The sequence below is a fragment of the Pavona decussata genome, unplaced genomic scaffold (genome assembly GCF_977016875.1).
Source record: "Pavona decussata unplaced genomic scaffold, jaPavDecu1.1 SCAFFOLD_38, whole genome shotgun sequence".
NCBI lineage: Eukaryota > Metazoa > Cnidaria > Anthozoa > Scleractinia > Agariciidae > Pavona > Pavona decussata.
The window spans coordinates 1,457,748-1,472,377 of NW_028145460.1; the positions used below are offsets into that span (position 1 = coordinate 1,457,748).

The following is a 14,630-nucleotide window of genomic DNA, read 5'->3' on the forward strand; positions in this document are numbered from 1 at the left end:
CTACCAGGAGCAATAATTTATCAACATACCCTAAAGCCGTCACTGCTCGAAGGAGCCAATTGTTTTGCAAGCTTTTTAAATCCATTCTGAATAGCAACATCTCTGGCGGTGTCTCCAACCTTATGGAATCAAATAGGAAGAGGAAATTTATCTCAATATAAAACACATGAACGATGAAACAGTAAAGATGAATTTACACTGAACAACTTTTCACGGTGATTTTTAAAACAACTTAGCGCGCGGAATACTTTCAACGGAACATTTCGTTGCGGCAAACGAGTTGCAAAGGTTTTGAAGACTGATAAAAAAAACTTGAAATGTGTCGCCGCAATAAATTGCTTTCTTAAAAAGTTCTCGTGCGTTATGTTAGGCGAAAACAATTTTCGAATCCGTGTTGCGTCACCTTAAATGACCATAACAGGTTAGGGTTAGGGTTTATGACCATATAAATGTAGCAACATAGTTCACATTGCGTCAAAATCTCGGGCTCGTCATGAGAATACGTTGTGATCTGATGCTGATAAGACACAATAGATCAGTTAATTTTGCCTCTAGCATTTGGAACAGCCTAGACACCTCTTTAAGGGAAGCGGGGTCCCTGGCTGCTTTTAAGCGTGGCCTGTCTACTGTCATATGTTACGGAGCATTTTTCAGTAAAAGTAGATTTCACTCAGTTTAGGAAATATCGGAGCCTTTGTAATCGTAGACTGTTCACAGTCCCCCTATTTTTTCGTGGGATTCTCGAGACCGGTACGCTTCTATGGAACAGCCGCCATCTTGGTTTGTAAAAGCGAGCGCGATCTGGGGAGAGTGTCTAAACTACTGAGGGGAGCGGGAGTGGGTGTTAGTATAGTCAGTGAGGGGAAGCGAAAAAATTTTTCTCGCCGCCTCCCAACTCCGCTCCCCTCCCCTCGGTAGTTTAGACACTCTCCCCAGATCGCGCTCGATTTTACAAACCAAGATGGTGGCAGCTCCATCGAACCGTACCGGTCTAGAGAATCCCACGAAAAAATAGGGGGACTGTGAACAGTCTATTGTAATCGTCAATTAAAACACATAGGTGTTGAACACCCGCTGTTCTTTCGAATGAGAAATGAGCTCAGTTTATAAAGACGCGAAAAAATATTTCTTTAGAATTTCCTCCATTTGTTAAGCTTACGCGAGTGAAATTGAGTTGTCCAAATACTATTGGCTACGGGTCTGATATGACAAATGTTCGTCAGTAAAAGCTCCTGAGTTCTGCCTGTAACAGAATGAGTCAAGATCTGCAATAATCGGTATGTTGCTGTGAAGAAGATCTGGTCCACTTGATGTAAAAGATCCCGGTACGCAGCAGGGCACCTCTCGCTTAGCCACAGAGCTAAAATGCTCCAAAAGACCCTGTTACACATATTATGGTATTCATAACTGCCACAAACTGACAAAAATGTTTTTATCCTACCTTGTCTTTCTTAGCCAGTCTCTAGTTCTAGTTTAGTTCTTTTTATTTGAGGACCCTTCGGTAAATCACTTCGTGACGAAGAATCCCAAGTCATTAACTCCCAAGTCAAGATCAAGTCAAGATCAACCTAACCTCGAGCCACCGACCCTCCGATCTTACGTTTGTCCGATCGAAAGTTTGACGCGCTAATCACCACACCACCGCTCTGCGAGCTGGCTATTAAATTAGTTGGAACTGACAGAGATACGGATGAACACGAACAACCTGAGCCCAGTTGTTCAAAGCACGATTAACCTAACCCAGGGTTAGTGTCTAGTGTACCTTGATTTCTGGGGCCCGGTTGTTCGAAAGCCGATTAATGCTAATCAACGATTAAAAGTTAACCGAGGTTTTTTATTCTCGCTCACTATAGTGGTTTTTAAAAGCTAATTTTAAGGTAATATTAAAGACAAGTCTAAGTCAAAAATTGAGACAAAAATGTTTGGAAGAATCTATAATGATTAGTCATTACTCTGGAGTCAAAGTTAATCCAGGATTAGTTTAATCGGACTTTGAACAACTGCACCTTTTAAATACTAATCGATAAGGTTTTCATTCCGAAATATTTTTGCCCTTCAGTTTGACTTTGACTTTAAAATTAGCTTTCAGAAACATTCCAACAAACGAGATGAAAACCTTGGTGAACTTTTTATCGTTGATTAGCGTTCATCGGCTTTCGAACAACCGGGCCCTCGTTAAAGAATGTTCATATAATCAGCATCAATCTGTCTCCTTACATTATTTTTCGTCGTGAGAATACTTCCTGCCTCAAGCAACATGTCGACCAGCTTTTCGTGTCCCATTCTGGTGGCGATGTGGAGAGCAGTATTTCCATCCTGAGAAGAAACGAGAACATTTAAGCAAAATACGTAAAATATTGTCTCCTGTGTTCCAAGATCGTTTTCTGCCAATTGAAAGACATATTTGTTTACGGGCTTATACAGATTGATCTGTTTGGATGCTTGAGCTGAGAATTTACAAGCTGTTATTGCCGCTTTACGTAAATGAGAACTGACAGTTTCCGCCTTTTTAATGACACATTTGTCTCTTCGAAATCAAAAGGAATTAGTTTTCCAGCGTTTCGAAATTTTAAGCTGACATTTTGCCAAATAGAACTGTAGAATTCTTTGAAAGTTAACTGGAACACTGGATTACACTTCATAGTAGCCTGCGAACAGGCTCCCAAGTGGGGTATAGGGCGAAAAAAAAAAATTGGCGAGCCGGGCGAGCGGAGCGCGGTACGGGGGCGAGAAAGAAAGGGAGGGAGGGACCCTCCCTCTCTTTCTTCCTCGCCCCCCCCCCCCCCCCCCCCCCTCTGAGCTCGATTTTTGTCTTTGTCATACAGTCAACTCCCTTTACTGCGGACACCCTCCAGACCGCGAGTTAGTGTCCTTAATAGCAAGAGTCCGTAATAGCGGGAATTTATTTCAGTCTGTATTCTATTTTTGCTAGGGATTTAGCTGCTGTCCGTATTAACGGTGTGTCCGTAATAGCGAGGTGTCCGCAAGGTGAGAGGTGACTGTATACAGTCAAACCCCACTATTACGGACATCTCTTGGACTAGAAAAAGTGTCCGTATTACAGAGTGTCCTTATTAAGCGGGTTAATTTTAAGGAAAATGTATGGAACGGGACCAAGAAAACTGTATATAGTAACGATTGTCCGTATTAAGCGGGTGTTCGTTTCGCGGGATTTCACCGTACTCCACTTGGGAGCCTGTTCAAAGGCTCACTCTACAGATGGTAAGGATTTACTATGGGATTGCGTAGTACAGTCAACTCCCTCTATTGCGAACACACGCGGGACCGCGAGTTAGTGTCCTTAATAGCGAGAGTCCGTAATAGCGGGAATTTATTTCAGTCAAACGTCTGTAATTTATTTTTGCCGGGGATTTAACTGCTGTCCGTATTATTGGGGTTCCGTAATAGCGAGGTGTCCGCAAGGCGAGAGGTGACTGCAGTTACTGGACCTGGAACAACTTACATGGTTTTGCTCAGAGATGTTGGCCTGGGAAGCCACCAAAAGGAGTTTACATACATCCACGTGACCATAACGCACAGCAATGTGCAGAGGGGAGTCACCATACTGTTGAGAGAAAAAATACGGAGGAAATTCTTTCGCTACTTGTTCATTGAAAGGGCACTGTCACGGCGTTTTTGCCGTATTTTGGTCCAAACTGCTCAAATATTTGACAAAGAACCCTTTTTTTAACATGAAATTGTTGTTAGAGCACCGGGAAGTAAATATAATACGGAATTTATCCGGGGAAGAACAAACTGTAAAGAGTTTTTAGCGACTTCTCTATAATACACAGGAAGAACTAGAAAAAATTAACCAATTTTTTCAAGTTGCAATCCATTTCCATCCAAGCTATCTGCAGCCATACACAATTAATATTAGTTTCTGTCCACTAGTAGAGTTATTTTTAAGAACACTGAACCATTATTTTGGCGAGTCCATTGATTGAAATACGTTTTTTGGCAATTCAAAGTAACACAAAAAATAGGTTACACAGTCCCTTTAATCTCGTAGGGAACGTTCTAGAATGGCTGCAAGTTGCTGCTGTCTAACTTGAAATTTTTTGATCAACAAACAAAGAGGAAAAGAGTTTAAAAAACTAACTTACGTTATTCTTTGCCAGTGGATTGGCTCCTCCCTTTAACAATGTTTGAACTGTTTTACAATGGCAGTTTTGGGCAGCCAAGTGAAGGCAGGTGTAACCCGTCTGAGAGAAAAAACAAAAACAATCACTGTTACTTTGGTTTTCTGGGTTTTTTTCTTGTTTTTCTTCTTCTGATACTAAAGATGAACATAAATAAGAGAACGTTATTATTGATGCAGCGATATTTACAGTCAACTCTCTTTATTGCGGACACACTCGGGACCGCGAGTTTAATACTGTCTTAGGTAACGAGCGTCCGTAATAGCGGGAATTTATTTCAGTCAAACGTCTCTAATTTATTTTTGCCGGGAATTTAGCTGCTGTCCGTATTATCGGGGTGTCCGTAATACAGACAACTCTCGCCTTGCAGACACCTCGCTATTACGGACAGCAGGTAAATCCCTGGCAAAAATAGAGTACAGACGTTCGACTGAAATAAATTCTCGCTATCGCGTGTCCGCAATAAAGTTGATTGTATTTGTTTCCCAGTTAAAACAGAAATATTTTTACTAAAAAAGCACTTGCTTCAGGTAATATGAAGATATTTGGCCAAAAAAAATAATAATAATAAAACTGAAAAGGAAAAAATGCATCGGCAAACGTGCCGACAAAGAAGCTGTCGCAAAAAAGTGCATTAAGTGGAGAGTTCAGATTGATTTGCCCAGCTAATTAACTGTTTCATTTGCTTACTTACCCTGTTGTGAATATTCACATTACATTTGGCATTCACAAGAAACTCGACACATTTACTGTAACCATTCCAAGCAGCCTCGTGCAAAGCTGTGTTCCCATTCTGACAAAAACAATAATCATATTCTTATTAAATAAAAATATCCACGTTAACATATTTTGTATATAATTTTATATATGTAACAAAGTGAAAGAATACCCATAGCCTGGGTACTCCTGAAATATAATATAGGTACAAATTAATGCTACCCCAAAGCAATGACTTTTTTACCTTTTGTAAAGCTGTGTTGAAGTAGCTACAATCCTGGCCAAAACGTCCGGGACAGAGGTCTTGCTGGGGCCGATCTAGACATGGTTCCCTCCCCCTCCCCCTTTACAATGTTGATTAACAAAGACGAATCTACACATGTGATATCCACACGTGTTAATGCTCAACATTGAATAGGGGGCGAGGGGGATTACATCAATGAGCGACATACAGCAAAGATGTTGATTCTGTTTCTAAGGCAAAGTTTAGTGGAAAGTGTCCCTAATGCAATTGGCTAGGATTGCAGTAGCTTTCTTTATTCATCCCATAGCTGTAACTCTGAAAGGTTTAAAAGCCCACACCTCATACCATGGTAAGCACTGAAAACAGGTTTATTGATTGACACGCAAGCATGAGAATTTTCAAGTCACAATCCTCATTCAGTCAAATTTTTTTAGAAAAAATTTGGGCAGAAAATTAAAATTAATGAAGGAAGAAATAGTCCTGAGAAACCAGAGATAGGACATCATCACATAAAGGCACCAGTATGAGATCAATCAGCCTCAAGTAGTGGAGCATTAGCCTGCGTGCAGATGTCTGCAAGTAGGCTAATGTTGGAGCATCAACCACAACTGCAATTGACCTTTTTTACAGTTGTTTGCTTAGTGACCTGGTATTTGAGTGGAAGAGGCTGGAGTTAGCAGAAAAACAGCATTAGCTACATTTGAAAGGCAGTGACGTTTGTATCCAAGCAAAGTCAAATCAGCCCTGCTTCCACTCGAGGGTCTGAGGTAAACAGGTAAACAAGCATAAAATGGGCTAATGAATCATTGATAATAGCAGTTCCAGAAGAATTCAGCCCCCTGCAATTCAGACCCCCCCCCCCCCTTCCCCCACCAACCCCGCCCTGATACCTTAAAATGGAGGGACTGTTTTGTGAGTTACCCCATCTTTCCCGTCTACAGAACACCCAGCCTGTAATTAAAAATGAACCATGACTTTTTTTTGTGTGCATTTTTAAGCTGTCAATAACACTGCAACCCCAGGGGCATTCAGTTCCCCTCCCCTTTCATACCCCAGGTGTTCAATGTTATTTGATTTACCTCGTCTTTCTTGTCTACAGAACACCCAGCCTGTAATAAAACATTTACCACATCTGCATGGCCATCAATAACTGCACGATGAAGAGCTGTCACTCCATTCTGCATTCAAAGATCAAAACCAATACAAATATCACAACCTGTAGTATATGCTTCAATCAAAACTGAAATTATCAAATGCAGTAATTGTATCTTCCCCAAAAACTGTTGAATAATTCTAAACTTCCAATAAATTGTAAGTTTTGTAAGTTTAGGACATGCAAAAGCTCTGGTGAATCTGAGCTAAAACAAAAAAATGCGATCTGAAATGCATTTAGGTCGGTTATGCTCCCAGCCCTTTGGTTAGTCTCTCAGCAAGTTCCTAACTGTTCAGTGATGTGCACAAGCTATGTATCAACATAATCTAGTGTGAATCAACTGAAAGACAGTTTTTAATTGGTAATACAATAAAACACTTTGTGACTGAGCTAGACCATCCCACAGAGATGGGCAAGTTATAATTTGGCCCCCGATCATCACGCACGGATGATTTTAACCCACCATGAATAGCATCAGATACTTGGAGGTCAGTGTAATGCATATTTCTTTAAAAATAATTGAAGAAAAAAACCAGGGCAAAACCAAACCTCACTGCATTGTCTCTGTCCAATTATCCCATCAACTCAAGCTAAACAACCTTCTGTCCAGCCTTCAGTCAGTCAAGAAGTAAATACAACTAACCAACAATTTCAAGGTGCTTTAATAGTGTACCTCATCTGTGATGTCCAAGTCAGCTTCTGCCTCTACCAAAGCTTTCACAGACCACAACTGGCCTTTGTAGGCTGCATAATGAAGAGCTGTTTTCCCATTCTAAAGAGGAAAAAAAATTTTGATCGTGCAGAACAGTGGAGAGTTTAAAAGTTCTTTACAAGAACCTTGTAAGATCCTCATCATATTCTTGAGGATCCTTACGGATCCTGACAAAGATCTTTGAAAGGATCCTTTAAAGGATCTTCTTTAAGATCCTGTACGATCCCAATGGAATCTGTTCAGAGGATCCTGCAGGATCTTTTAGAAGATCTTTGAAAGGATCCTCATCAGGATCTTCAATAGATCTTTAGCATCCTCCGGAAATCCTCTAGGATCTGTGAAAATCTTCAAAAGATCCTTGTCTTGAAGGATCTTTACAAGGCCTTTGCATATCTTTGCAGATCTTTGAGGATCTTTGAAGATCTTAGAAGATTCTGCAAAGGTTTTCACCAGGATTAAGCTTTGATATGTAGGGGTAAATGTTTTGGAAGAGAAATAATTAAAACCACTGATAAATCATAATGTGCCATCTTTGCATTTGCTAAGAAAAACTCAACTGGGTTGAGGAGTCATTTCTGAAGTTTAGAAACTTACCCATCCATGTGGGGCCAAGGGCACCAAAGAAATTTGGGTGGGGTTCCATCTAGAACACACAACCAACAATGATTTATTGAATCCTTTTTCAGACCTTAAGGATGGTGCCTGCTAATACCAAAGTATTTTTGCGCAGTTTATGACTATACAGGAAAAGCAGATCTTAGCAAGGGCTATTGCAGGAGTCCAAAACGAAAATTGGGGGTAACCATGCATTTTTTAGAGATAATTAAGCAACAATTATTCTAAAAAGCCATAAAATACATAGCACTGTATGGCGTTTTTTTCCAAATTGAAGCTTTATTTTCTCTGAAAAATGCATCGTTGCCCCCAATTTTCTTTTTGGATACCAAGAGCACTTGCTGAGTTCTGCTTTCTCTGCATAGTTTTAAATCGCACAAAAACATCCCTTACATATTAGTAGAAATCACCCACAGGAAACCTGAGTATCTCAAGATGCGCAGAATGTATGTGCAGTAACAAAAGTAGGCACCGCCCTTAACGACAAAATCTCCACTTTTTGTGGACAAAATAGAAAAGTCTGATTAGTAAAAACAGTAAAACGAATAAAGAGAAAATGAACTTTATAGTAACAAAAGTAGGCACTGCCCTTAACAACAAAATCTCCACTTTTTGTGGACAAAATAGAAAAGTCTGATTTGTAAAAACAGTAGAGTGACTAAAGAGAAAATGAACTTTACCTTATCTATTCTTGAGTTAACATTGACACCCAAAGCAACCAGCCGAGAGATTTCTGTGACCTTGTTGAGCTTGACGGCGAGAAGAAGCTGATCCCCGGCATTACTCTTTTTGAACATTCGCCTCAATGTTCTTTATTGTCACAAAATCACACTTGTTAACTGCATTACAAGAGTTAAAAGCTCCGCAACGAAATTCTCTAAAAAAAGAGGGAAAATAAGCAGCATTATATGATGCACGTGAAAAGAAACTTTGCTCTATATTGTGTAGTTCCAGAAAATTTCCATGCCTCTCTGATAGAAAGGATCGTCTCTAAACCCCCACCCCCTCCCCAACCAACCCTTCCAGAAATTATTATAATTTCCTATACTATACTTTCCTTTAATTTTTTTAGCCTTTGAGCCCCCCCCCCCCCCTCCCCCTCCTCCTCCTCTCCACCCCTGGAATTTCCAATCCCTTCTGTGGGGGGAGGGGTGACATGGATATTTTCTAGAACTGCACATATTGTATAAATGAGTACCATGCAGCCAACCATTAGGGAACTTGATATTAAAATGATGGTCACTCCTCAGACTGCACTCTCCCGCAAAACTGATCCATTTCCTTTAGTTTCTGTAAATGTCAGTTACAGATTGGGAGAGAGATGCACAAAAAATGCAACCTGACCAGAATATATTTGGAAAACCTAAAATCAAGTGTTTGCCAGGTCTCCACTCAGACCATGCAGTTTTTATTTGAGTGACAGGCTTGGTGAACTTATTTGTGACTGTTCAGATTTTCCACACCCGCTTTAAAGAGCAACTATAACCTCCAATCCGTGATTATAAATTCAATGATTACTTCTTACTAGAGGGATACTGTGACCCAGAAAAAGGCAGAACCACCCAAACGGTAGCTCACTTCATTGCCGCAAAAAGACCTTTCAAATAAGCCATCGTTTGCAGTGCCATCCCAGCCAGTAAATGGAACACCTTGGATAATAACATTCTAGAGACAACGCAGGAAAACCCTGGATTGAAAAAATCAAAGAGCGCATTATGTAACTGGAGCAACTACTCTGATGCAGGACCAATACTACTTTTGGACCAAGATGTCAGAGGGTAACCAAACTTCCATCTCAACATGGGAAACCACAGTACACACTGTGCGACATCACTGTTCTTTGGGGACAAACACCGAGGAGTTTATGAGATACAAATTTCTTTTTGGACTCAATGAATCTTTCAGCTGCCGCTTTCACAAAGTCAAAGACAAACTATTTTTCTACCAAGATGGCCAACGTAAATCGAAGGACCACCCTTTCTCCCTGGCCTTTGAAGCTACATGTATACAACAAAGAAACAAACTTTTGACCAGTAACACAATAGAAGAACAAGTATGCTACATGCCCACTTCCACACTACCAAACACAAACTTTCAAAAACCTCCCAACAGATCAAATAGACCTGGCAATAACAAATTATGTTATTACTATGGCAGCCAGACAACAACACCCACTTGACATATGCCCAGCTAAAGGACAAACCTTCAGCTACTGTAAAAAGACCAGCCACTTTGCTAGCAAATGCCAACGGGCCACAAGGGACATGCAACTTTCCAAAGCCATAGCCCAGAAGCCTACCCCTGCACCACCAGGCTCCAGGGGTGAGCACATTAGAATGGTACAACAAGGTGATCCTTACATTTTACCTGAGGAAGCCATACAATACAAACATTGCTTCACAAAATCAGACAAGCACCCAGTACTGAAACACCTGCAATCACTCTACCTTCTCCCTGCCCTTCGGTCACCAACAAAGGCCATTTTGTTGTCCTTGACTTAACGAGCTAAGACTCCAGCCACAGGATGCAACTACCTTTCCAGAGAGATTCGGCCACATCTTGTAACATGCTACCATACAGCCAACTATCAAACATGCCTTGGGCCAGACTCCTACCAACAAAGACACTGATCATATTCTATGAACCACCACCACAAGAGCAGTTTACCTAGCACCAACCCACTGACCTCCAGTGCAACCCAAACAACAAGATCGGGAAGTATGATCCTCAAACCGAAAAAACTAGAGGCCATTTTTAAAAGGCCTTGTGACTCTAACCCATAAGCCAGCATAAGATATTTTTAAGGACAAATCTTTTATTTCCCTTGATCATTTTATTTTTCTTTGAGGAGCCATAGATTCATTTCTCAATGCTATGAACATTATTTGAGGCTCAAAGTTCACAACATATGTATATGAATTAAGCATTTTTTACCAGTTTCGGAGAAGGGGGGATATCATGTTATTGCTGTGCTACTGCATGTGATCATGTCATGATTTCCTGGAAGAATTAAATCATTCTTTTGCACCTCAGCCAAATAAAACTTAATAAACATACTCACTATGGCGTGGCTTTACTTCATGTAAGTACGTTCTCCTAGCAGAACAAAGGACGTTGTACAGGGAAGTTATCACCATAACATTCATGAAAAAGAAAGCCTGACAAAAAATCAGGCTGGAACAGGATTCAAACCCATTCCCTTTACAATACCAATGCAATGTGATCATCTTTTGAGTTTGAAATATACTTATTGAGGTGAGCACGTCTCACAAATTTCAGGTTAAGTGTATTTTGGTCGACGGAAACATTACACAACCGCAGGTACAGGATTCCAATAATTGTTGTTTGCCTAATGTATCTGATGTACGTGTCTGCAATGACAGATGAGGTCCGTCAGGTCGTTAGAATTGAGAAGCAAACCAGTTAAAGAGAAAGGAAAACACTATTACATGAATTTCTTTTATCTATACTTTTGTGTGTCAATGTGAATTTTTTTAATTTCTTGTATTATTCGTGATGTATAGGAAGGGTTGTCCAATACTGTCAACCTGGTAGTCGACCCGAAAAAACAATCTTTCAACCTGTACAGATGAACTAAGTTTGTCCATTTGAACTACAGCTCATTCACAAAGTGTGAGACCAAGAAATACACTCTTTCAGCTGCGTATTTCGTAGTCTCAAGCTTCAAGAAATGAGCCATAGTTCAAATGGGCAAATTTAATCCATCTTCACAGGTCAGACAGCATTGGACATGTACAAGCTTAAAAAGACCTAGCCTTTTTCAGTGATTGAAATTTGCAGTGGGGTATAGAGGACCCTGTTTATCATATCTTCCTGGTATCACTCCTTACAGTAAGTTGTAACTAATTTATCTCTATGTATTTTAAATATTAGAAAGCTGATAAATGATGACTTTCTGTCAATCAATTGCACAGATCAAAAATTAATTAGGGTAATGTTTTGTCTCCATCAACTGATGCATGAGACAAAAAAACTACACCTCATGATATGTGCTATTGAATAAATCGTTATCAATTTAATAGCTTTTGGTATTGCATTAATTATCTTGATAAATGCAATATTGTGAAAATGAAAAGGAAGCGCAAATTATTAAAAAAAACAGTCCGTTTGATCTTCAAATCCTGTGGATTTATATGACAGTATTTTTGGCAAAAAGTTCACATTCTTGATCTGCCCACATTTTTTCTCGATCTAATCTTCACCTATAGGTCGTCAAAAATTCCAATTATCCTGCTTTTGATTAAATAATTAAGTACCTAAATCCTTCGAAATACGAATATTGCGTGTTTTAACGAGAACAGGTGATCGATTAAGCAACTATTAGGCTTCCTTCAGGTCGCTGAGAGCATAAAAGTGCGAAATGTTTCTTAAGCATTGTTCAAATTGAAATTGAGGGCTTCACGTTGACAAGTTGAATAACGACATTCACGTCAAAAGTTTACTTATCCCAAATGATATTCATGAACAATTTTTCATCGTGCAGATATTAACACCACAACAAGACGTTTACAAGTTTTCATAGCATTACGCTCAGGATTCTAAAATAGTTTTTAAGCGGTGAAAAGTGAAGATGTTCCCCCATACAAGGCTACTTTAAGTCAATAAAAAGATTAGAATTGGAAAGACGCTTTCAAAACGATACGTATTGAGAGCAACACAATGGTGTCTTCTTCGATTAAGCCAAGCTTAAGCTTTTTAAGCTGATGTTTCACATTGGTCATGAACTGAATCGACAGCAACTTTGGATTCCCACTTACCATACTGTTGTTATCTTTTAACACTTATGTATTTCAAAGAAATGACTTTTACGACTTTATTTGCCGTGTTTCAGCGTAATGTAAACACTGCAAATTAGTTCAGTTATCAAAAACAACTTGTGACTTTGACGGGACGATTTTAAAACAATCTTCCTCGCCCTGCGACACAGCCATAACTATGAGCGTTGTAACAGCAATTCCAATCTAAAAGTCCTTAAAAACAAAACGACTTCCTGTAGTTAAAATACAGGAGCCAACAGAAGTCTTAAAAGACATGCAGTGTACCTACCGTGCACTGTTGTTCAAAGCAAAGACATCGATCTTGTCTTGTCTCTGATCGCGAACGGCGCGCGAAAGTGACGTCCCCTCACAACTGCCTATTAAAGTGTGCGGTTAGTTCTGATGCTTTGTTTCACCCAAGCATGAATTCGAAAACAGAAAACGTTATACGTGTGCAATTGCCGCAGACGTAAGTGGATCGTTATCACAGACAATTACAACATCAACCGACATACACACACAGGAAACCGCAAAACAATCTTCGCGGTCAGTAACGCATTCATAGCAACGTAGCGTGACGGGCGCAGGTTTTTGGGTGTCCAATATCCCTTATGGCGGGAAGCGGGAAAATCTATTGAAATCTATTCAATTCAATTCAATTCAATTTATTAAAGCACATTTTTCACGAAGGTAAGGCAAGAATGCACTAGCCCGCAAATAGCATAGGCTAATCTAAAATATTAACGGCAGACTGATCCCAACGGCGGAGGTGACGAGCTTGATAGAACAAACAACAAAAGCTAGAATAACTGAAATATATTTGTTTTTTTTAAAAAAACAAATTTTTTTTAGTTATTCTAGCTTTTGTTGTTTGTTCTATCAAGCTCGTCACCTCCGCCGTTGGGATCAGTCTGCCGTTAATATTTTGTATTTGAGATAATTTGCTGATCCAGGTCTACAAGTGATCCGGCACCACTCATTGGTTTGTCGCTGTGGAATTGCATATTTTATTGTATTCATAGGCTAATCTAGGCGGGTAGTGCAGTTGATTAGTATATATTTACAGAATATAATTTAAAGATATACCAATAATTAATGTGTAATAAGTTAAGTAAAAAAAATAATGACTGTCTAAATTAAAATTAAGAAAGTTTCATATTAGCTAATCATACCACTGATATTTGAAGTCTTTAATCAGAGTGTTGACGTCAACATAAATATCCTCTTGATCAAGAAGTTTTAGTAATCTGGTCTGAAGGCATTTCTTAAAGGAGGCTTAAGTTTTTGCACGGAAAGATTCCGGTAATTCATTCCAGATTTTACAACCTAATCTCGAAAATGAGTGGCTCAGTTGTGTCAGCTTTGAGCATTTTATATGAAATTTGCCCGTGGATGCAGACCTGGTTCTATACGAGTGCACAGAATCTACTCGATCAAAAAGATTTATTAGGTTCAGGGGAGCACTTTGGTTATTGATATCATGCATAAGACTGGCTATAGATTTGAAATAAATCTGGCAAAAAGCCTCACGGCTCTTGAAATCTAGAAGGGCACAGAAAAGATTGATTCAGTCAACAGCGACACCCGTCGAACTCGCAATTTGTAAAATTCACCTGGGTTATGGAATACCCTTCGTGACCTACTTGTCTCCAGTCACGTGCGCAAATGACGTCGGAGTAAGAAACCAGGAAATTCCATACTGTGCCCAGTTGCCCAAACTCCGATCCGATTAAGCAAATCCTGGGTTAATGTGAAGTTTAATTCGAGTTTAATTAGTAATGACAATAAGAATTTTTCCAAAAGACTTTTCTCCTTCAGTTCAGAATTAGATTTTTTTTTTTTTTTACCTTTAGCTTAAAAGCAGCTTTTAAAAACAGTTTAATCGGGGATTAGCATCAATCGGCTTTCGAACAACCTGGCACGGATGAAAAGGAGAAAATACGAAGGTTTGCGTGTAAAATCAACAGACTTCCGATCAGTTCTACGGCCTATGATAAGGATTACAAATAAAAATGCCTACAATTAATAGGTCCAGTGTGTTTCTTGCCATCTCAGTATTGTTTCAGCCCGTTTTCGTTTCACGGGAAACTCCCAACCGAGTGGGCCTGCTCACAGACTAATTCCTTTATCCATAACTGAAAGGATTGGACGCCAGCATATAAAAATACAACCAGCAATTTCCGTTTCGAGATGTCATGAAAGTTTTTTGATAAGCGCTGTGTTTAATCGTGTTTTTTTTTCAAGCCAAGGTCCGACACGTTTAAGATTG

The 14,630-nt window shown here is 39.6% G+C and overlaps 1 protein-coding gene across 4 annotated transcripts in view; it reads right to left on the bottom strand.

The window, feature by feature from the left end:
* LOC146483501 (uncharacterized) overlaps window positions 1-8,470 on the bottom strand; it is a 32,060-nt gene extending 23,590 nt beyond the window's left edge. For all 4 annotated transcript variants that reach the window (XM_085105651.1, XM_085105650.1, XM_085105649.1 and 1 more), the window contains exons 1-8: window positions 8,264-8,470; window positions 6,930-7,028; window positions 6,183-6,281; window positions 4,837-4,935; window positions 4,107-4,205; window positions 3,464-3,565; window positions 2,218-2,316; window positions 30-119 (exon numbers count right to left, since the gene is read on the bottom strand). In XM_085105651.1, the coding sequence (XP_084961777.1) occupies window positions 30-119; window positions 2,218-2,316; window positions 3,464-3,565; window positions 4,107-4,205; window positions 4,837-4,935; window positions 6,183-6,281; window positions 6,930-7,028; window positions 8,264-8,380 (804 nt within the window). In that variant the 5' untranslated portion in view covers window positions 8,381-8,470. The remainder of the gene's footprint in view (window positions 1-29; window positions 120-2,217; window positions 2,317-3,463; window positions 3,566-4,106; window positions 4,206-4,836; window positions 4,936-6,182; window positions 6,282-6,929; window positions 7,029-8,263) is intronic.
* Between the last annotated feature and the right edge of the window lie 6,160 nt (window positions 8,471-14,630).